Source organism: Eubalaena glacialis, chromosome 2, assembly GCF_028564815.1.
Source record: "Eubalaena glacialis isolate mEubGla1 chromosome 2, mEubGla1.1.hap2.+ XY, whole genome shotgun sequence".
NCBI classification, from domain to species: domain Eukaryota; kingdom Metazoa; phylum Chordata; class Mammalia; order Artiodactyla; family Balaenidae; genus Eubalaena; species Eubalaena glacialis.
Genome location: NC_083717.1, coordinates 117,179,364 through 117,201,269, shown reverse-complemented (window position 1 = coordinate 117,201,269; position 21,906 = coordinate 117,179,364). Strand labels below are relative to the sequence as shown.

At 45.9% G+C, this 21,906-nt stretch overlaps 1 protein-coding gene across 1 annotated transcript in view; it reads right to left on the bottom strand.

Annotated features, from left to right (window-relative positions):
• The window catches only part of RYR3 (ryanodine receptor 3), a 372,240-nt gene that overhangs the window by 171,125 nt on the left and 179,209 nt on the right, over positions 1-21,906 (bottom strand). The window contains exons 32-37 of the mRNA XM_061181456.1: positions 20,725-20,888; positions 17,803-17,968; positions 11,738-11,824; positions 11,135-11,361; positions 8,501-9,296; positions 5,684-5,884 (exon numbers count right to left, since the gene is read on the bottom strand). Of these exons, the coding sequence (XP_061037439.1) occupies positions 5,684-5,884; positions 8,501-9,296; positions 11,135-11,361; positions 11,738-11,824; positions 17,803-17,968; positions 20,725-20,888 (1,641 nt within the window). The remainder of the gene's footprint in view (positions 1-5,683; positions 5,885-8,500; positions 9,297-11,134; positions 11,362-11,737; positions 11,825-17,802; positions 17,969-20,724; positions 20,889-21,906) is intronic.

Here is a 21,906-nt window from a genome sequence, read left to right as displayed (position 1 = left end):
CCTAGAGAAGTTCCTTTAGTATTTGTTGTAAAGCTGGTTTGGTGGTACTGAATTCTCTTAACTTTTGCTTGTCTGTAAAGGTTTTAATTTCTCCATTAAATCTGAATGAGATCCTTGCTGGTTAGAGTAATCTTGGTTGTAGGTTTTTTCCTTTCATCACTTTAAATATGTCCTGCCACTCCCTTCTGGCTTGCACAGTTTCTGCTGAAAGGTCAGCTGTTAACCTTATGGGGATTCTCTTGTCTGTTATTTGTTGCTTTCCCTGGCTGCTTTTAGTATTTTTTCTTTGTATTTAGTTTTTGATAGTTTGATTAATACGTGTCCTGGCATGTTTCTCCTTGGATTTATCCTGTATGGGACTCTCTGCGCTTCCTGGACTTGATTGACTATTTCCTTTCCCATGTTAGGGAAGTTTTCAACTATTATCTCTTCAAATATTTTCTCAGACCCTTTGTTTTTCTCTTCTTCTTCTGGGACCCCTATAATTTGAATGTTGGTACATTTAATGTTATCCCAGAGGTCTCTGAGACTGTCAATTCTTTTCATTCTTTTTTCTTTATTCTGCTCTGCAGCAGTTATTTCCACTATTCTATCTTCCAGGTCACTTATCTGTTCATCTGCCTCAGTTATTCTGGTATTGATTTCTTCTAGAGTATTTTTAATTTCATTTATTGTGTTATTCATCATCTGTTTGCTCTTTAGTTCTTCTAGGTCCTTGTTAAACGTTTCTTGTATTTTCTTCATTCTATTTCCGAGATTTTGGATCATCTTTACTATCATTACTCTGAATTCTTTTTCAGGTAGACTGCCTATTTCCTCTTCATTTGTTTGGTCTGGTGGGTAAAAACCTTCCTCCTTCACCTGCTGCATATTCCTCTGTTTTCTCATTTTGTTTAACTTACTGTGTTTGGGTTCTCCTTTTCCCAGCCTGCAGGTTCGTAGCTCCTCTTATTTCTGGTGTCTGCCCCAGTTGGTGAGGTTGGTTTAGTGGTTTGTGTAGGCTTCCTGGCAGGGGGGGACTGGTGCCTGTGTTCTGGTGGGTGGGGCTGGATCTTGTCCCTCTGGTAGGCAGGGCCACGTCTGGTGGTGTGTTTTGGGGTGTCTGTGATCTTAGTATAACTTTAGGCAGCCTCTCTGCTAATGGGTGGGGTTGTGTTCCTGTCTTGCTAGTTGTTTGGCATGGAGCATTCAGCACTGAAGCTTGCTGCCTGTTGGGTGGAGCTGGGTTTTAGCGTTGAGATGGAGATCTTTAGGAGAGCTCTCGCTGATTAATATTACATGGGGCTGGGAGGTCTCTGGTCGTCCTGGACTCAGCTCTCCCACCCTGGCAGCTCAGGCCTGACACCCGGCCGGAGCACCAAGACCCTCCCAGCTGCATGTCTGCTTCTTACGTCAAAGTCTCTGTGGGACCGTTGCAAGTCCACAGGCTTCTGCATGACCCAAGCACCTCTCACTACCAGCGCAGTCACGTTGGCATGCACCACCCAGTAATTCCAACTGGAACTGCCATTTTAATGGCTTTTGATGTTAATTGCCAGACTGCCCTCCAGAAAGCTCACAACAATTTGCATTAATACCAAATTTATACAAGAGTGTGTATTACTTTGCCACCTCCATTACGGTAGTGAGAGTTAACATATTTTCAAATAGTTTCCAATTTAATGGGTGAAAAATGTCATATCTCTATTGCTTTAATTTATTTATTTTTTATTTTTTTTAAACAGCTCTAATCTTTTTTTTTTAATTAATTTATTTTATTTATTTATTTTTGGCTGTGTTGGGTCTTCATTGCTGTGTGCCGGCTTTCTCTAGCTGTGGCGAGCCGGGGCTACTCTTCATTGCGGTGTGCGGGCCTCTCATTGTAGTGGCTTCTCTTGTTGTAGAGCATGGGCTCTCGGGTGCACGGGCTTCAGTAGTTGTGGCGCGTGGGATCAGTAGTTGTGGCTTGTGGGCTCTAGAGTGCGGGCTCAGTCATTGTGGTGCACAGGCTTTGTTGCTCTGCGGCATGTGGGATCTTCCTTGACCAGGGCTCAAATCCGTGTCCCCTGCATTTGCAGGCGGATTCTTAACCACTGTGTCACCAGGGAAGCCCTCTGTTGCTTTAATTTGCATTTAATTGCTGAGGTTGAACTTTGTTTGTCCACACAGAAGGACTGTTTTTATCTCACAGCTTATATATTTTCCATCCATGTTCTCCCTCCGTTTTTCTGTTGTGTGATTATCTTTTTAAAAATTAATCGGTGAGTGCTTTGCACATCTGCAGTTTATTAACTCTTGGTAATATATACTCCAAATACATTTCCCAGTTTTTAGTGAGCTTTTAATTTTGTTTACAGAATTGTTTTTGACACGTAGGTTTTATGTTTTGCAGCCAGCCTGTCATCTTTTCCTCTATAGTTTTGTGTCAGAGATGCTTAACTGTTTCTGTGCCATGGACCACTCTGACAGTCTAGTGAAACCCATGGATTTTTTCTCAGATTAATATTTTAAATACCTAAAACAAAATATAGAGGATTACAAAGAGAAACAATTATACTGCAGTCTAGTTATCAAGATGATAAAAAACAAATTTGTGATACAGTAACATATATACAAAAAGATCTAGCAGCAGGTCTCACAGGCATTGTGATCTTGAAGTAGTGATGAATGTAAATGATATTTCAAGGTATTAGAACTCTGTAATATGATATGAAAAAATATGTAATTTCTGTGGGTGACAAGGTTAGGTACTTGCTTTGCTGCCTACATCAATAATTGAAAGAAATGCTCTTAGAAATTAATGAAAAGTTGGTGAAAAGAAAGCTGTCACTCAGATTTCTGGATGTCTAAATTCTTCCACAGACCCATGACCCCAGGTTAGTGAATATCTGGAGGCACTGAAGTAATAGCTAGAGGTAATCTTGTCCATTTTGCTGTGTCAGGCAGAGTAACCCAAACACCAGGCAAAGGGGTATATTCTACTTTTGTTTAGGCTATCTAGGTGAAAAAAATTTACAGTCTCATTTATTAAACCATGAACCTTATTTAATATTGTTAGGAAGATCCTTTTTCAAAGCTTCTACTGCAAACAAGTTTTTGGCAGAAGGCAGAGGTATTGTTTGTAATAAAATAATATTGATAAAACAGGTTGGAAAAGTAATTTTTGTGGTTGTTCCACAATGTTAAATTATGGTAATTATATCAGCAACATATATGGATGGGTTGTTTATTAAATAAAAATCAGATATGAAGGTCTGATTTCAAGAATCTGAAAGTTAATTTCTTACTGAATGATCTTTCTTTTGTTGGAACACCTAGGAAGCAAGTGGCCCATCAGTCCTCAGGGCGTAACCAAAAGGGGAGTGAACTGAATTTTCTGCTAGGTCATACCCTTTAATGAAAGTCCTTTTCAAAGTGAAAGGCTTGCAAACTGTGCTTGGCTAATTTGCCAACAATCACTGGACTAATCTTTGCTTTACCTACTTTTGTACTTAGTTACATCCCCCAAGTATGTTTTTTTCATCTCTCTGAATAGTGTATGGATATAGGGCTGAAAACCTCTATTTTATCCTCACAGGTTACAGAAGAATGAGGTAATCATATCACTGTTTTAAAATTCTAATTCCTATGTACCCTATTTTCCAAGTGATTTTGCATTCCTCTGCCCTGAAATTGAAATCTTCCATATCCTTTATCAATATTAAATTCTTAATTACTTAGAAAGTTCTATGGTTAGGTTCCTTCTAGAAATGAATACTCTAGGAGGGGTGGCAGATGGGACAGCTGAATTTGGTAACAGTGTCCCTGCTTTTATTTCATTTCTAGACCAGCAGCATCAGCATAGCCTGGAAACTTGCTAAACATGCAAATTCTCAGGCCTTACCTTTAGACCTACTGAATTAGAAACCCTAGAGGTGGGACCAGCAATCTGTGTTTTATTCAGCCTTCCAGGGATTCTGAGGTCTGATCAAGTTCTTGAGATACAGACTTTTGAAATGGGTCTGAAATGATTGTTCAGACGATTGTCTAGAAGGCTAAAGAAGGAAGTGATGGTTAGGTCCCAAAGATGACAGAAGAGAAGGTAAGGAGGCAGAATGGGGCAAGAAGACGGTGCAGCCAGCAGGGCCCTTCTAGGATCCAGGATCATGAGCTGTGTCTATGGGGATGACAGTGTCAGATGGACAACCCAGTCCCGGCTGGCTTAAGGAGATGCCAGAAAACATGCGTAAACTCACTGGCTCACTGGCTCACTGACAGAAGGTCACAGAACATGGCATGAGGCAAATGCAAATACCTCTGACACTAAAACTAATGATAGCTTGTAGTACTTACAGAATGTTTACTACCTGACAGATTTCCTGCTAAGCAATCTAAATGAATTATCTCATAGGATTCTCACAAACATTATCCACATTTTGCAGCCTGAAGAAACTGAGAGACAAAGAGAAGTAATGCGTCCAAGACTACCCAGTGAGTGACGGTGGAGCCGCAATGGGAGCCAGGCTCGGAAGCCAACAGCAGTGTTTTAATCACCACTTCATCCACCTTCCCATTTTTCACAAATGCAAGTCAGCATCTGCCCAGTGAAATAGGGAATGTTCGCACCTGTTGCCAGTCTAAAAGCAGCCTGACAACATCTGCAAAGCCTTCAAGAATAATTCACACTCACTGCATTTTCCTCAGCACAGTGCAAAGTACCTGTTCCCACCAATCCACAGGGCCTTGGCATTGTGCCTCTAGCAAAGAGACGTGAAGCTCTGTCTGCTCTTTATCAAGGCCAGTATCATTCAAAGGAATCTTAAAAAGCCAAGATAGGTGGTTCATTTTTAAGCCAATATAAGTATCTATAGCCTATAAAATAGGTTTTAGGAACGTAATTGGACCATGCTGTGGTGGCCTCGCCATTGTTACAAAACGGTGGTAATTATATCGACAACAATTTATGGATAGGCTGCTTACTAAATATACATAAGATCCAAAGATTTGGTTTCCACGACAAAAAATGAATGTCTTCACTGGAAGATCTATCTTCTCTTTTGAAACTGAGGGAGCTGTGACAAATGGCCTGCAGGATATATGTGATCAGCCGAGCAGCGGCGCCGAATGGAGACTATTATTTTACAAGCTGTCCCTCCCTCATCTGCAAGTTTCTCACCAGGATTTTCATTCTTTTCAAAGCAGCCTTTCAACCTGGGTGAGGCTGACTACGAGGTGGGGTACCGCAAAGAATGGAGACAACACATCCCAGGAGAGGACTCCCTCATCCATGTCCTGCCCTCCAGGCTTCCTGGGGCTGGGGTGGGGGGATTCAGAGGGTCTCAATCAAGGAAGACTGTGCACCCGCCCTCACGAGTCAGGAAATGCGGACCACATTCTGTTGATCTCTGATGGAGAGTAGTGACTTCTGGAAGGACTGGACAGAAATGCTTCTAAGGGGTAGAAGCTGGATCCTAACAGAGACAGGAGTGGTGGCATGAGCGAGCGAAGGAAAGGAGGAAGCCTGGCTCTGTGTGTGGTTTTGGAAGGTTATCTTTCCACCCAAGACAGCTGGCCGAGGCTTCCCAGTTGTCTCAGCACAGGACTAGCCTGTCTCCTGGTGCTGGCCGGGGTCTTTCAACCTCCCATGAAGGCTTTGTGTACCCTGCTTCGTCGGGTTCAAGCTCTTCCCTAGGAATGGGATGGAGGCTCAGGAGGGGCTTCTCACCTGCTCCTGCGGGGGTGAGCGGAACTCCCTGGTCTTCCGAGCAGTCAGGGCCGCAGACATGTTCAGGGCCTGCATGAGTTCATTGTAGCGGAACTTCTGATTTGCCTGGAGCTTGGAGACATAAATGTCGCCAAAGGCCACGATGGCCTCCACCCGGTGCTGCAGCTCACAGTCACAGAGATAGCTGAGGAGCTCACACATCTGCAAAAGTGTACACACACGTGAATATAATAATACATCATGTACATTGGTGAAGCAGCTATCATCCCCATTCTACAGATGGTAACACTGAGACTTAGGCAATTTAAGGAACTTGCCCAGTGTCACACAGTAATCATAGAGCTACTACTGGAATCCAAGTTGGCCATTATTGGATGACTCTGGATTAGTACTTGAACCCAGAGCCCAGCTCTTTACCGCTGAGCCAGGAGAACAACAGGAGAATGAGCTCATTAAACACAGAGCATGGCTGCCTGTGGAGACAGAGAACAGCATGTAGGAGAGCGTTTTCCCAGGGCTTTAAGCTCAGTACAGAAACCACCACTGAATGGTACATATGAGCACTGGGTCTCCTTCCTGACATCTGGTTCTGGATGATGGGAAAGCGAGACTTCTGCTTCCCTCCCCATCTTTCATTGTTTTTGTTTATCGGCACTGTTTTTCTATGATCAGTTGTTATAACTAATCTTATCACCATTAGAATTTATACTAATAAGAAAAAAATAGCCATACCTTATTGAGCACTAGCTATTTGCCAGACACTGTGTCAGGCACTTGCCATACTTTATGTGTGTTCCTCATATTTTTACTAAAGCAGAAGTTCTATTTACCCATCTCCACTTAACCCATCACACGTGACTAAAGAACACTCTCCAGTGTGTCTGGGCACAGACAAGGCCCCTGGTGGTGGGGTGCTGTCACCTAGCAGGACAGTCTCTGCACATCTGCACACCTCTGGTCTCACCAGGTAAACTGGGACCCAGAGCTTATGATCGTCCTACTTGTGATTATAATTACAACATTTAAAGTCATGTGGGTGAATGAAATAGGAAAACTAAGTTGAATGACTAGGGAACATCTGTGAAAGGCGAGTTTTTTTAAAAAAAAATGCTAAAATTGAGTGTGAGTTAGACAACTATAAAAAGTTGGGGGAAATCATAAAAATCTAGAAGCATTTTGCACTCAGGTTGCTTTCAATTACCTCTAAATCTGCAGCCTACCTTAAAGACCCCAAAGTGGTAATCGTAGATGGTGCATGACAGGTGTCATCCATGGAAAAGACAGGACTCTATGTGCCAGTCAGGGACTCACATTAAAGAAGAGGTCTTGCCCCAAATCATGTGGATATAGATACCTGCTTCAATTAAACTGGCTACTGCAGGCACACTTATTTTCTTAATTTTAGAGTTAAGAAAAGTTACAATAAAAAAAGCCAACTCTTAGTTTTGACATTTTCCTATTGTTTTTCTGTTTTCTATCTCATTTATTTCTGCTCTAATATTTACTTCCTTCCTTCTGCTAAATTTGGGCTTGGTTTGTTCTTTTTCTAGCTCCTTGAGGTATAAAGTTAGATTATTTGAGATCTTTCTCCTTTTTTTAATGTAAACATTTATTGCAATGTACTTCCCTCTTCTATTTTTGCTGCATCCCATAGGTTTTGGTAATTTTTGTTTTCATTTTCATTTGTCTTGAGGTAACATCTTTTTTTTAAAAAAAATAATTAATTAAATAAAAAAAAGAAGAGGTCTTTGGCCCTCCATCAGAATAGTACATTTCTATGTTTTAATAAAATATTTAAGGTACATAGTAAAATTTGTTATGCTTCTCCTCTATATTCAATGTTTTGATGAAATGACCACCTACCAATCCCATCATATTGGATAAGAGAGCTTCGACTGCAGATTATTTTTTATAATATATTTTATGCTAAAATATGTTTCAAATTATATTTTTTTAAAACACATTTTAATATTATGTTTTACTATATCATCATCCACATTTTACAAATCATAAAGCCAAGACTGATGGGCTACTGACTTGGCAAATTTATTTAGCCAGGAAGTGGCTGAGGAGCAGGAATTGAAATCCAGGGATGCCTGAACCAGGGTCACTCCACTGAGATAAACTGCTCTCCTCTTTTCTCTTTTTTTTACTTTTTAGAAAATTTATTGAAGTATAGTTGATTTACAGTGTTGTGTTAATTTCTCCTCTATTTGTTTTCATTTCTCTCTTCTCAGTGCTGAGAAGACAAAAGTCACCATCCTCTTCAGTGCATCACTGATGCTAGCTTACGTCTGGTAAGACTAAGCTGCGCAAGGGGCAGCTCTAAGTGAGCAGGGCTCCTAGCTCAGATGGCACTTTCTTTGAGTGCCAGTGTAACAGGTTCACGTCAGGCTTGTGATCGGAGAACGGCAACAAATGAGAGCAGGTGATGAGTGTGGTCATTCTACAAGCCAGTTTCTTTGGTCAACTCCACGGCCAAAGGCTCCTCCCTGTCTCCAGACAAGATGTCACAAATGAGCACTTTAGTCCCAAAGGGTAGGAGAGAAGATCAGGGAAAATCCGTCACTGGGACCAGAAAAACAGTTCTAAAGCACACGCTTTACTGACGAGGGCTGGTATTTTCGTTTTGGTTTGGGGAGACTTAGGGAGTACCTTCCAGCTCAGAAACAAGCAGGACCAGTGGGCGCTCTCCCTGAGCATCTCTGCTACACTCCACATTCAAGCCAATGCCCACAGTCCTGGCGTCACCACCAGGCTGCACTGTCTCCCTCCCCAGCTCTTTCAAAGGGCAGGATGCTGGCTGCCCCGAGTTACCTGCAGCTTGACGGACTCCGGTAACCGGGTCTGCAACAAGCCTTTGACGGGAGCCTCCTTGCTGGCCTTTTCCCCAGCCTCCACAGCCTTCTCCTCCACCTGGGTCACCTCCTCCTTCTCTGCTCCGTCCTGCGTGTCCCCACTGTGCTCCCCAAACACGGAGGGGTCGATGAGAAGGAGGATCTGCCGAACATCGTCATCGTCAAACACCCCCATGACCAGCAGGGTTCCGATGAGTTTCAGCACAGGCACAAACTGGAACTCCACGGACCCCCCGACGGGGTCCCGGATGTGAGCCCCACTGCACTGCACTGCCTCTGTCAGCATGCTCAGCGCCTTCGTCTTGAGAAGCTCCAAGGGAATCTCGGGGCTCTGCTTCTGGTGTTCCTCGCTGGTCATGACGAAGCAGGAGGGGGAGAACCTGAACCCTGGCTTGAGGCACGTTCTCGGGCCCACCCCAGGGAGCCCATGCCTCTTGGACTCGTCCGGGTACAGGCGGATTTTCCTGGTGCTGCTGGTGATGGGGATGATGTACTCATTCTTCATCATCAGCTTCCTCTCCTTAGCGCTGGCCAGGTGGATGCTGATGAGCAGGTCGTAGAAGCCGGAGCGCAGGAAGCCGGGGAGGTACTTGTTGTCAATGGCGTAGAAGAGCTGGGAGAGGTCCACGTGGCTGCACAGGGCGTAAGCCACGCGGCTGTTTCCCAGGGCGCACAAGGCACTGTAGAGTCTCAGCGTGTGGTAATGGAACCACATGAGGTCCTCCTGCTCGCAGAGCTCCAGGATGTCCACACACCTGAGGAGGAGACAAGCAATCAACCACTCCACGGGGAGAAAACTGTGCCAGAATTCAGCGGAGCGCTTACCCTCGGAATCCCCACGGATCTCACCCGAGCCAAGGAAGGCAGAGCGGGTAGAAGCCTGGAGGAGTCTCTTACAGGTTATCATTCATCTCCCGGTTCTGGTCCATATCCCAGCTCCTGATAATCCACCATCTCTAACTATGAGGGTCTCAAAAGTCTGTAAGACTTAAAAGACACTAGCTTGGGACTTCCCTGGTGGCGCAGTGGTTAAGAATCCGCCTGTCAATGCAGGGAACACAGGTTCAAGCCCTGGTCCGGGAAGATCCCACATGCCATGGAGCAACTAAGCCCGTGTGCCACAACTACTGAGCCTGTGCTCTAGAGCCTGTGAGCCACAACTACTGAAGCCCACGTGCTGCAACTACTGAAGCCCGTGTGCCTAGAGCCCGTGCTCCGCAACAAAGAGAAGCCCGCGCACCGCAACGAAGAGTAGTCCCTGCTCGCCGCAACTAGAGAAAGCCTGCGCGCAGCAACGAAGACCCAACGCAGCCAAAAATAAATAAAAATAAAAATTAAAAAAAAAAAAAAAAAGACACTAGCTTACCAAATATCAAAGTCCCCATTATTAGGGAAAAACCCAACTCAGGACTGAAAACATTCAGGTATGTGACAGATGACTTGGTCCTCTTATTTGTAGGCTCAAGGGGATCCTCTGTTTCCTGATGTAAGAGCCCCTCAGAAGACGTAGCTAAAGCCCTCCCATCAATTTACCATCTGCCTCATCTATGTAATCTCCAGTTTACCATCAGCCATGGGGCTATCCTTTTCCTGAAAACAAACACACACCCGCACTCTTGTCCAGAGAGGAAACACCTTCCAGCCTGTGATGAGTTGGCGTAGTCAGGTAGCCAGTGCGCTTTCTCCATCCTGACTGTAGACATCTATCTGCTGTGTATTATTCCCTTGTGTGCGGGGGCCCGGGGCTCTGATCTCTGCTTAGATTCTTCCATTTTGTCTTGGTCCTCACTGAGAATCTGAGGACACTTTGCAATTGGCTTACTTGGCTGGTCTCCTGGTCTTTTCTGCTCCTTCCCTACACTAGCCTGTCCTTCTGCTGCCCATGACCCAGTGGAATACCTAAATGTGAGCTATGCAGGTGTCAAATACCTCCATCCTCTATTGCTTTATTTTTTCAGTCCAAGAGATCAAGGGGTAATAACATCCATAAAAATAAAACTTACTTAATTTTTTCTATGTACAGAACCTGAACTAGATTTTCCCTACACAATTTCATTTTTTCTCTCTCAGCAATCCTTTGGGTGGGCATTGATCTCACTGTACTGATGAGAAGACCGAGGCCCGGAGTGCATGATTAACTCACTCAAGGCCACGTAGCCAGAAAGTGATGGCGCTGGAATTGAATCTAGGCCATAATCCAGGAGCACCTCGTAAAGAGTGGGGACCAGGAGCCTGATTCTTGGTTCTCCAAGCAAGCTAGGCATGCCTCATTCTTCCCCTTCTTGCCATCAATGACATATATTTCTGAGCCACGCTAGGGTTTTTAATTAAACGCGTGGAAATGTCCCTGAGTGCAGGTACTTGGAGCTACAGTGAAAGCCCCGTGGCAGGCACATCATTGTGAATATCATGCTGTGTCTGAGTGAATAATCAAAGTGGGGAAGGGAAAGAAGAGAAACCGAGGCTTTGGGGCAATCAGCAGTCATCTTGGGCCCTTTGCCAATGAGGATGCTCCTCCTTCCCTTCTGGGCTTGCTGGGTACTGCTTCCCTGCCTCCCGGGCCCGGCCCTCCCTCTTTGGGCCCCTCCACTACCTGTTCTCCTCGGGGATGTAGAGCGCCATCATCTGTAGGGGCTCCAGGCACTGCACCACCCAGCCATGGCGCTCGCTCACCCGCTCCGTCTCCACCTTCAGGAAGCTGCTGGGCATGCGGCTCCAGAGGACGGGCTGGATGCTTTGGACGTCCAGCCGTGGTGGGCACTGCGGGACGGGGTTTTTCTCTTCACTCTTAAATATGGCCGCCGACAGGGGCATGGCGTTCTGGGGCAAGGCAGAAAGGCACCAGGGAGGAGAACACACGTGCAACACAGAGATGCTCAGTGGCTGGACAATGCACCCGGCCCATGATAACCAAAAGGATGAGCATAGATTAAAAAGAGACAAATGCATCCAGGGACCAATGATGGCTTCGCCAGCATCAATGAAGACCTGACATAATGGGTTACGTGAACATTCATTAATTCTTTCGGTACTCAACAGAAGTGGGAGAAGGGGAAAATGGGAACCTATTAGTTTGGGAGGCATATGACAAGCAAGAGGCGACAGATTCCCGGTTTTCTCAGGCCTGAGCTTCTCCCCCTAATGGTCAGCAGGCCCCCTCATGTCACAGACATTAGATGAGGGGACAGATAAATACCTTCAGCTTCCCAAGTTCAAACTGAAACAAAGAGGTGCTGGTAGGCTGCAGGAAGACCGCTGGAAACACTTTGGTATTGGGCTCCACCTGGAAACCAAAACAAATCCAGATGTTTGCCCAGAATTATGAAATCATAGGGGGCTAAGTCATGGGTGTTTCAGTCAACACCCTCACTCTAGCTTGAGCTGAAAGAGGGCAGTTAACTGGCTGCTCCTTGTTCACTGCTCAGAAATTCCCAGAGACCTGGTGCCTAACCGTAGCTACTGTCACTGCTCCCACCTTCAACATGCCCTTCCTCTCTCCACGCGGGGCTGAACGATCTCACGTCCTTTCAGTTCCTCTCTCGGGTAACCAAAGCCAGCAGCTTTCTGCAGTGCTCAGGAGGACAGTCGCAGGTGGGAGCAACGCACCGGCCACCGAAGGCAGTGCCTGCTCTGGTCACAGAACAAGCTGAGGCGCTGGCTCTTCACAGAGCACGGAGACCACCCCCCCCAGGCCCACAGCGAGGACCACCATCCATCACTCCCGCCCTGGGAGGTGACAAGGGAGGGTGGTGCGGTGGCTTCAGTATTCTTTCTCAAGGCACGTGGGCGTCAGTCAGGCAAAGCCGGGGGACCTATAGCAGAGCGTCGCAACCTCAGCCCTACTGATAAATGTCTCCAGAGTTGCCAAATGTCCCTGAAGGGAAAAGAGGCCCCACTCGAGAGCCCGCTTTGCAGGCAGGGACCACGCGGCGCTTCCCTGGAATTACATGAAGAGGCTGCACCTGGAGCCTCTCTCCTCCCTCAAAACCGCTCCCTCTCACTTGGTTCCTCTGGAATGCTCTCCACCCCTTCCTCACTCTCCATGATTTTAGTTCTTACATTAAATAGTGCGGGATTCGCCAACTGCCTTTTAGCTGCCACTGAGATGAGGCATGTGGATTTATTTATTTATGACATCTGGGGCTCCACTTAGCCCTTGCTCACTTTGATGTCGGGCTTTTGATCAGACTCGGAGGACCACGGAAGAAGAAATGGAACTTCAATTCCACCAACAAAAGTCCTTTGCCTTTAAGCAAATTCAGACATCAGGACATTCTTGCAACTCTCCCGACCCGTCACATGAGGGGCTGCTGGGTATTGGGAACATACCCTAAAAGTGCCCCCCAGTGAGTCACCCCCTTGTACAATCCCCTCTCCTAGAACCTGTGCCTTGTTTCCAGCAAACAGAATACGGCAAAAAGCGACTGTCATGCCCTTGATTGGGTTACATTGTAGAAGACTCCATCTCAGCAGATGGGAGAGGAAGATGGTCCAGATAGCCTCGGAGAAGTAAACTGCCATGTTGTCAGAGGGCTACGTGACAGGAGTTCCAGGGGGTCTCATGGGGCTGAGAGTGGTTGGCCCCTGGCTTCAGCCAGCAAGAAATGGAGCCCTAGTTCTACAAACGTAAGCAAATGAATTCTGCCAACAACCATGTGAGCTCAGAAAAGGACCCCGAGCTCCAGAAAAGAATGCAGCCTGGCTGACACCTTGACTGCAGCCTTGTGTGATGCTGACCAGAGGACCCAGCTAAGCTGTGCCCTGACTCCTGACCCATGGACACTGTGGGACAATAAATGAATGCCTTTAAGTCACTGAGTTTGTGGTAATTTGTTATCAGGCAATAGAAAATGAACAGAGCAGTTTTCCTTTCTGCCAGGATATTTGTTATGGGCTTCTTGTAAATAATTAATTTCCTCAATGCATTTAGACATAAGAATTATAAACACACATTTTTCTGGCTGGAAGTGACTTAAAAGATTGTCTGGTCCAGTGCTATCATCTGCTCACGATGAAGAGGCCAGACTGGTTAGACCCCAGGCGTGCACCCAGCACATGTCATTTGAGCACACTGTAGTGGATTTACGTTTCAGATAAAACATTTGCTTTTACCTGATGCTTCAGGTACCCATGGATGATATGAAGGGATGATGCCAGTAAAACCAACAGGTAGGGAGGGGGCTGCTAGAACTGCCTAGGCTATGTCTGAAATAAGCTTTGGTAAGGACATTCAACAATTATTTAGTGCCTATCACATACCTTCTTTGTGCCAGGATCTGGGTTTATGGGTGAGAGACACATATGGGAAATAATGATTTGATGCTGTGTGACTTTAGCCACAAGGCAAGAGTCATCTCTGGTCTGGCCCCAGATTTCTCAAATACCCAATAACATCTAGAACAATGTGTGTCCCTCAAGTCATGGTAACTTGAAGCAAGCAGAGGTCTGGCAGCTGAGAAAACTTCACCTGGACCAGCCAGGTGAAGAGAGAGAGAAATGCATTCAGCCAGAGGTTTTCTTTGCTGAGCTAAATTGTACCAGTATAGGGAGCGACAGGCTGAAGAGGGTGGTACGTTTTTAGGTCCCTCAGGAATGGTCCCTGCAAACTTCATAAACTACCCAGCCAAATGCCAGGGCCCTCCTCAAACCTCCTTGCAGAGAGGAGGTCCTTGAAAGCATCTAGGATGGGTGCCCTGGGATGGGTTTATTTCTACCGTGCAGAGTACACTCTCACCACGATGAACAACGGAAACGTCTCTCCAATCACTAAAATAACAAGAACACACAAGGGTGAGCTCCTGGTGGGTGTACCTAAGGAGAGAAACTGCAACTGGTGGTGTGGTAAGTGGAATACTAGATGGCCCTCCTGACCCTTGGGGTTAGTCCCCTGATCGTGTATGTCACAGGGCAAAAGGGTTTCTGCAGATGTTAGTAAGGCTACTGACCAGCTGGCCTTAAGATAGACAGAATATCCTTGTGGGCCTAATCCAATTGCACGAGCCCTTAAAAAAAGCAGGTGTTTTCTCCTGCTGGGGGCAGAAGGGAAAATCAGAGAGAGTCTTGAAGCCCGAGAAGAACCAGATGTGACTTTGTTGGCTTTGAAGATGGAAGGGGCCAAGTGAGAGGGAATGTGGGCACCTCTGGAAGCAGAGAGGGGTTGGCCAGCAAGAAAATGGGGACTTTGGAACCTCAGCCTACAACCACAACTGGATCCCGCCGACAATGTGAATGAGCTTGCAGGGGATTCTACCCAGAGCCTCAGGACAGAGCTAGCTCATTCCAGCCGACACCTTGACTTTTGGCCTTGTGAGAACCTGGGCAGAGAACCCAGTCACATCTACAGAACTATGAAATGATAAATGGATGCTGTTTTAAGCTGCTAATTTTGTGGTAACTTGTTAGGCAGCAATTAAAAAACTAGTGGCTTCCCAGCCGAGTTGGTCAGTTTGATAATAAATACTTAGCAAGCACTCACTAGGTACCAGGTACTGTCTCATGTGTAGGGGATGCAGCAGCGAACCTGAGAGATGGCCTCTCCCCTCAAGGAGCTTACATTCTGGAAGGGGAGGCTGCATTCTAATGGAATAAGCAGTGAGCCCAGATTTGAGGCTGCCACGAAGTGCCATGGACTTTCTTCCCTTTGTGTTTAAGGTACCTTTTATCACTGGCTGCTATGTTTTGTCTTTGCAATGCCAGACATTCTATTTCTAATCACGTGTGAAGGTCAGGGCATAGGAACTAGCCTGAATTGAAAGGTAACCCCTCTCGTAAATCTGAATCTCACGGCTGGCTCTGCTCTCAGAGCAGTGTGGCTGGAGTGGCAGTAACTGAGGAGTATCTCTTGAACATACATTTTATTTCTCATTTCTCCCATGATTACATTAAGTGAGACAGAAAAAGCTTTTCAAATTGCGCAGCAGTATTTAACGGGGAGGTCTAGAAACATTGTTTGAGAGAATCCTCCACTCATTATTTTGCTTACTGGTCCTCTCTGAATGAAAGCCAGTATATAAATATTGCTGCCCTGCTCCTCTTGAGATAATTGAAAAATGAAAATGGCTACAGCTGCAGAATAGCAATTATTCCACTGCTGGGAGCCCACACGCATGGCTGGACACGTTACTGTCTCACGGGAATGAGAAGGGGGCTGGGTGGGGATGAGCCCCCCGAGGGTCCCTGCTCAGAGTCCTGACCTCCTCCCCATCCCCACCTCAGGGTGGGAGTGGGTTTGGACCCCTGAGCAGAGCCATCAGGATTTATACGCATGGAGTCACGCGCCAGGCATCCTGGGGTGCAGGTTGCCAACATGCAGCTCAGACAGCGGACCAGCCCAGTGTCATCCAGGAACTACTGTGAAAGATGGGATACAAATGTGTTCTCCTCTTTGTTGTAACATCTTCTCACCATCATGGGCTCTTTCCTGAAGCAGGCAAGTCCCTGCTGCTGGAAATGCCATGGGCTATTTATTTATTTATTTAGGGACCTTAAAAGTGATTAGATGCTTTGGAGCTCTCTGTAGCTCAGGGAGGACCCTTCAGTCAAACTCATTTCAAAAGTTAATGGGAAAAAGCTAATGGATTCTGAAGGACGGCAGTAATGTATATAAGCCTCCTCTCGGTACTGGTGGGGAGGGGAACGTGGAATCATGAGAAAGTACCGGAAAATACCTTACTTTCTGCTTCAAAGCCTGGTTTTGCAGAGGTCTCTTTCTGGGAGCGGCTGGTGGGGTCTCAGCTGCTGGGTGGTAGTGATGATTCTACTTCTTCCCAGGAGGAAGAGGAGGTGTGCAGGGGGCTACCAACTGCAGGAGGTCCTGGAGAGGACCGCCACACCAGCAGGCCGTCCCTGGCCCCCAGGAAGGGCTCTGCCCATCTGATTTTGGTCACCTAACATTTCAGACAATGGCTGCCAAGGGGCTTTTCAGCCCAGAGGCTGTAACCTGGGGCTGATTCTGGAATCTGGGGTTTTAGCCATTTACACAGGAGCCGGATGCTTTTAATCCGCTGTAATTGGCTAAGCTTCCCTGGACACTGCCTGCCATTGCCCTGGTCAGAACTCTTCAGGAGCTCCACATTTCTTCCTAATACCTCCCTACCTTTCCAAATTTGTTACTATGAACCATAACCCATTCTATTCTGTCCATCATTCCTCAGACATACACTATGCCCCCGTCTCCATTACACTTCTTGTGCCATTCTTTCAATCTAGAACACACCTCTCTCTCCATCTGGAAGAATTCTTTGTTTCAAAATCAAGATTTCTCTGTAATAAACCTTTTCTTGATCACTCTCAATGGAAGCAGGCTCTTCCTTCTCTGAACTCGGAAAACACTCTATCCACACGTACATGAGGCTCTCCATTCTACCCTTGGAGTGTCAAGAAGGTTTAATACAGAAATTTGACTTCCTAACTTAGCCTGTCTCATAGTATGCTCTGTAGAACTCTAGGCTTATAGAATATTACTAATTGTTAAAAAAAAAAAAAAAGCTCTTCTTGGTTAAATAATATGAGAAATGCTTGGCTAGGTTTCTTTCTGAAGCATATCTTAAAGTTTTCCTGTACTAACACTCACTGCGAAACTTCCAAAGGAGAATATAATTTGTGGCATTTCCCAAGCTTACTTGGCCATCAAAGATGAAGCTTAAAGGAGATTAGGCTTCTTGTGGTTAATGACGGGTAAACCTATGTGGGTATAATTAATGGCTTCCCCAAGTAGTTCTGTCGAAGTTCATAGTCAATGAAAGAGGAAAATAAATTATTTATGTAAATGCATTTTAAAGCACCCTGTAAAGAAGCCATAGTGAATGAGAATAACCTTTGATTGCAAAGGGAATACTCCCTGGCAAATCAATCAGTTTTTATAGGTCTATATTTTGAGCATAGAAGTTTCTTAAAGTGAGGAGTATCTCTGTTGACCTTTTAAACTTTGCATCTTATATAGTGTAGGTAACATGAAAGTTGCACAAGAAATACTGATGGAACCAACGAATAACCTTTTAGAGCCCATCACCAAGGAAAAGCCTTCTTATCTTCTAGAAGGATGACCAGCATTTCTGATCAACCAATAAATGAGATCTTTCCCTCTCTGAACAAAAGGAAGTCACTTTACTCGAGTTTGTCTTCCTAGATGGCACTGGACCACGTGGGCACATCAACTCCATGTGCTGTGGTGGGGATGCCACCTATGGAGAAGACTGAGGAGCCGTGCCCTGAGCACCAGGCCGGGGATGCTGCTGTCACGGCCCCAGGAGCCGCCCCTACCTGGTAGCAGGTGCCGAGTTCCCGCCCGTTGGCCGAGAACGACAACATGCCCATTGCCAGATCCACGAGGCAGCCGATCTCTAGGTCCACGTTGCTGCGACTTGCTCTTTGGGACGTGGCCACGATGTCCCCACCCCAGACCATGTAGCAGTTGCTGCGCTTCACACTACGAGCCAGAGGGAGGAAAAGGCACAGAATCTGGACTGGGGCAGTTTGGAATCAAGACTCAGGATTGAAATGCCCCCAAAGCTTCCAATGAAGCTTTCCAATCAGCCCCGAATAATTTTTTTTTTCTTAAGTGAATTCACTCAGTTTAGGAATGTGGCACTCTATCTGCTTCAAACAGCGGAGTGTTCAGGCAACTTGCTTCCTGGCTCATCGTCAATTCATGTTTCTGAAACAGATAATGGGGACGGTAGTATTCCCACCTTAGAAGTGGGAGATAAAGGTGCAGAGAGGATGACTACCACAGGTGGACTTAGAGGGGAATTCGGTATAAGAGGCAGGAACGAAAACTCTGTGTCCTGAGTTCCATTTCAGTGCCAGGGCAAAAGGCCGTTTGACACTTGAGAACTCAGGCCCACGTTCCCTAGGATGGCAGGCCTGGGCCCCAGGAAGATTTGCAAAGTAGATAAAGTTAGTCTCTGATGGCCTCCCACCTCCTGATCTGTACTACCCACCCCCCCACTCCCCCCAGCTCCCTGGAGCCCTGCCCCCTGCACTCTTCACCACCTACCAACCTGGGTGCCTTTCTCAGCTAGCTGGCTACCACCCCACAGAAAGAAAACTCCACCACAGGCATTTAGCTTTAAAAGCCAACTATAATAACCACAAAGCCTTTAAACTCCAAAGCCTGGGTTTTTAATGGTAAGATTTCAAACCCTGGGTGGGCTTTGGAGAAGTGGTGTGTGGATCCCCAGAGCCCCTCACGATGGCTGCGGGCAAGAGGCAGCTGGTATGTCTCCTCCTAAGCCCAGTCCTAGTGGGGCTCATCTGAGGGACCTGGCTGCTTAAAGTAACACCAAGTGATGTGTCTCAGGCTATACGGGATGCTAGAGCAGCCCCTTTAAACTTCCTAAGGTCAATCTGATCTGGCCTTGGAAAGCCAAGAGTTTGATTAGAATTCTCTCAGGTTTTTTCCGGTTCTAGAAGTCCATCACTTTCCCAGACAACTAGAAATCCCGTTTGTAAGCATTCCTTCACCTCCTCCCTTCGACTCTCCTCTGCCGCACCAGTCAGGCTGGTTTCTCAGAGTGAATGCCCTCAGGCAGGGCCAGTGCAAATCGCTCCTTCCAAAGAGTTATAGCCATTGCTAGATTTCCATTAAGGTTAAACTGTGGGGATGTCATTAATTATTTTCAGTGATTAAAGTACGAAGTACACTAATGACTACAGAATTCAATTAGTAAGGTACAGAAGCCGCAGGAGTGTGAAGTGCCACACTTTGGTCATATGTCAAAGGGTCCAAGGTTGAAATGCCTGAAAACATCCGAAAATCGATCCTGTGTTTACTTCTTATTACACAAGACAAAGAACCAAGAGTTACTGAGCACCTACTATCTACTGGGTCTTACGCTAGGTGCCGATGTGTCAGTTAATTTTCACAATGAATGTGGTCACTGAGGCTCAGATAAATAAAATAAGCAGTCTGGCATGGCAGAGCGAGCAAACTGGAGCCACAGACCCAACTGGGGTGAGACTGTGTGCTTTTTGTTCTTTTGGCTGAAGAGCAAAGTCTGGAGTGGTCAACTGCTTTCACATACTTTCCTTTCAACCAAACCAGATGTTGCATCTGGTTATAGCATCTACTCTGGGTCTCATAACATGATGGACATTCAGTAATGGTAATAAGAGTGCTGGTCATTGAGTACTTGAGTTGAGGCACTGTTGTAGGCTCTTATCTATGTATCATCTCACTTAATCCTCATAACACTCTGTGAGATTAGAACTATTATTCTAATTTTATAAATAAGGCAATTTAGACCCAGGGAGGTTAAGTAACAGGTCCAAAGTCACACCTCTAGTACGTACTGGAACCCAGTTTAAAGCGCAGGCAGTTTGCTTCCCAAGTCTGTACTCTTAACCACCCACCAACAATGGTCCCCCAGAAAACAGCAATTGCGCCTGACCTCTGGCCATTGGCCTTTGACGAGTCAGTAGCATCTGAAGAGTACTGACTGCAAAACATTCCTGACTTTGTAGGGATAAAGTTGTCATGAGAAACAACTTATTACATTTCTATACAAGCCTGCCATATCGGCAAGGACTCTAGTAAATCTCACTTAGGTAGAAATAAGGCATGGTCTGCTGGTTCATTTCTGGGGCATCACTGGCTAAAGATCCTTCCTTGGTGGTAGTACCAATGGACCAGTGGGAGGGTATGGGTGTGCCTAAAACATATTTTCCTTGAAGATCCCTAATTTCTATTCAGTGGTTATTATTTATAAATTTGCCATGTCTCTTTTATGTTCTTTATGCTTTCAGCCACTACAAACTTTTGGGATGAGAAGCTCTGAGTTGATCAGTTGCTGTGTGATGTGGTACATCTTCTTATTTTCTGCAATTGGCTTCCCTCAAGCACCCAGGGATTCTACTCTGTCTTGTTCTGATGTTGTAGAAATTGGGGCTTGCCTAGAAATCACGGAGTCTGAGAGGGAGCCCAGGCTTCCCGACTGTCCATCTGTATCTCCCATCCCTGGGTCATGTTTTATACATGTGATGAAATTGCCCTTTATTTTGGCTAATAACACTTCTCCCACCATAGTCCTCCCCCCCCACCCACCCCATTTACTTAAGGATTTTAAGCCTGTGCTTCATTTTCCCTTTATAATAGAGGCTGATGTTTCCTTCTTTGGGGTGTGAGGGGGAAGGGAAAAAGACTGCTGGGGGAGGGCCAACCCTGCCCCTCAAGAGTCCTCTTACCTTTCGTGGACCCGGCCTCTTTCGTCCCCCAGAGTAACAGTCACGGTACAGTTTTTATTCAAGTCAAACTTTTCACTGTACAAATGATAGTCGGGAGTCACCCATCCGACCCAGACGCAGGAGGGGTCCTGTCCAGCAAAGATGCGAATTGCGTAGTAGCACTGCTGGGGAGAGACCACAGGGGGGTGTGATTGACCCCTCCCCCCGCTCCTGTTGCGGGGAGCGGGCTCAAGAGGCAGAAATTATGCAGCAGCCCCCTTGACTCCCTTTTCTTAAAAAGCACACACTGTTCTGGGGGTGTACCGCACTACACTCTGGACTTGGGGAAGAGTTGATGAGAGAATCTGGCTTCCTTATTTTTTCCTTTTCTGTTGTGCTTTAGCCTAAAAAAATCAGGCATCTAATATACCACCCTCTGCCCAGAAGATGCTGCTGCCGAGATCAGGGGCAGCCACTCAGAATGGTCAGCACAGAACCCTAACCTTCTTCTGGGTACCAGGGCTGCTAGGGAGAGCCAGGCACATCTTTGCCCTCAGAGAGAAGAGTGATGAAATTGCCCTGGGGGCCGGGGGTTAGAGAACTCAGGCTACACTTTCCAATTCTGCAGGAAGTCTAAGTTTTTTAAGTCTTGAAAAAGATGCTACAAAAGAAAAAGCCCACAATGTGGCCAAATGTGCTTTGTGTGGTCATCAGACTCAATGACAGGCAGGGCTGAAAATTACAGCCATTCTTGGTGGGCACTGTAACAACTTGTGAATTGTATCACTGTGTTATCATAACAACTAAAGCATTGAGGTAAGTGACTGCTTCATCATTTTCTTTATGAAACTGAGCACATTTATTCTTTTTCTCTATTTTGCTTCTATTTTATTTTATTTTTTAAAAAATTTTTATTGGAGTACAGTTGCTTTACAATATTGTGTTAGTTTCTACTGTACAGCAAAGTGAATCAGCTATACATATACATATATCCCCTCTTTTTTGGATTTCCTTCCCATTTAGGTCACCACAGAGCACTGAGTTCCCTGAGTAGAGTTCCCTGAGCTATACAGTAGGTTCTCATTAGTTATCTATTTTATACATAGTATCAGTAGTGCAAATGAAGTCCTTTTATGTGTAGTCTGTCCTACTTTTTGATTGGAAAAGGGTCAGCCAGACACACCTGTGCTGGCATCTTGGCAC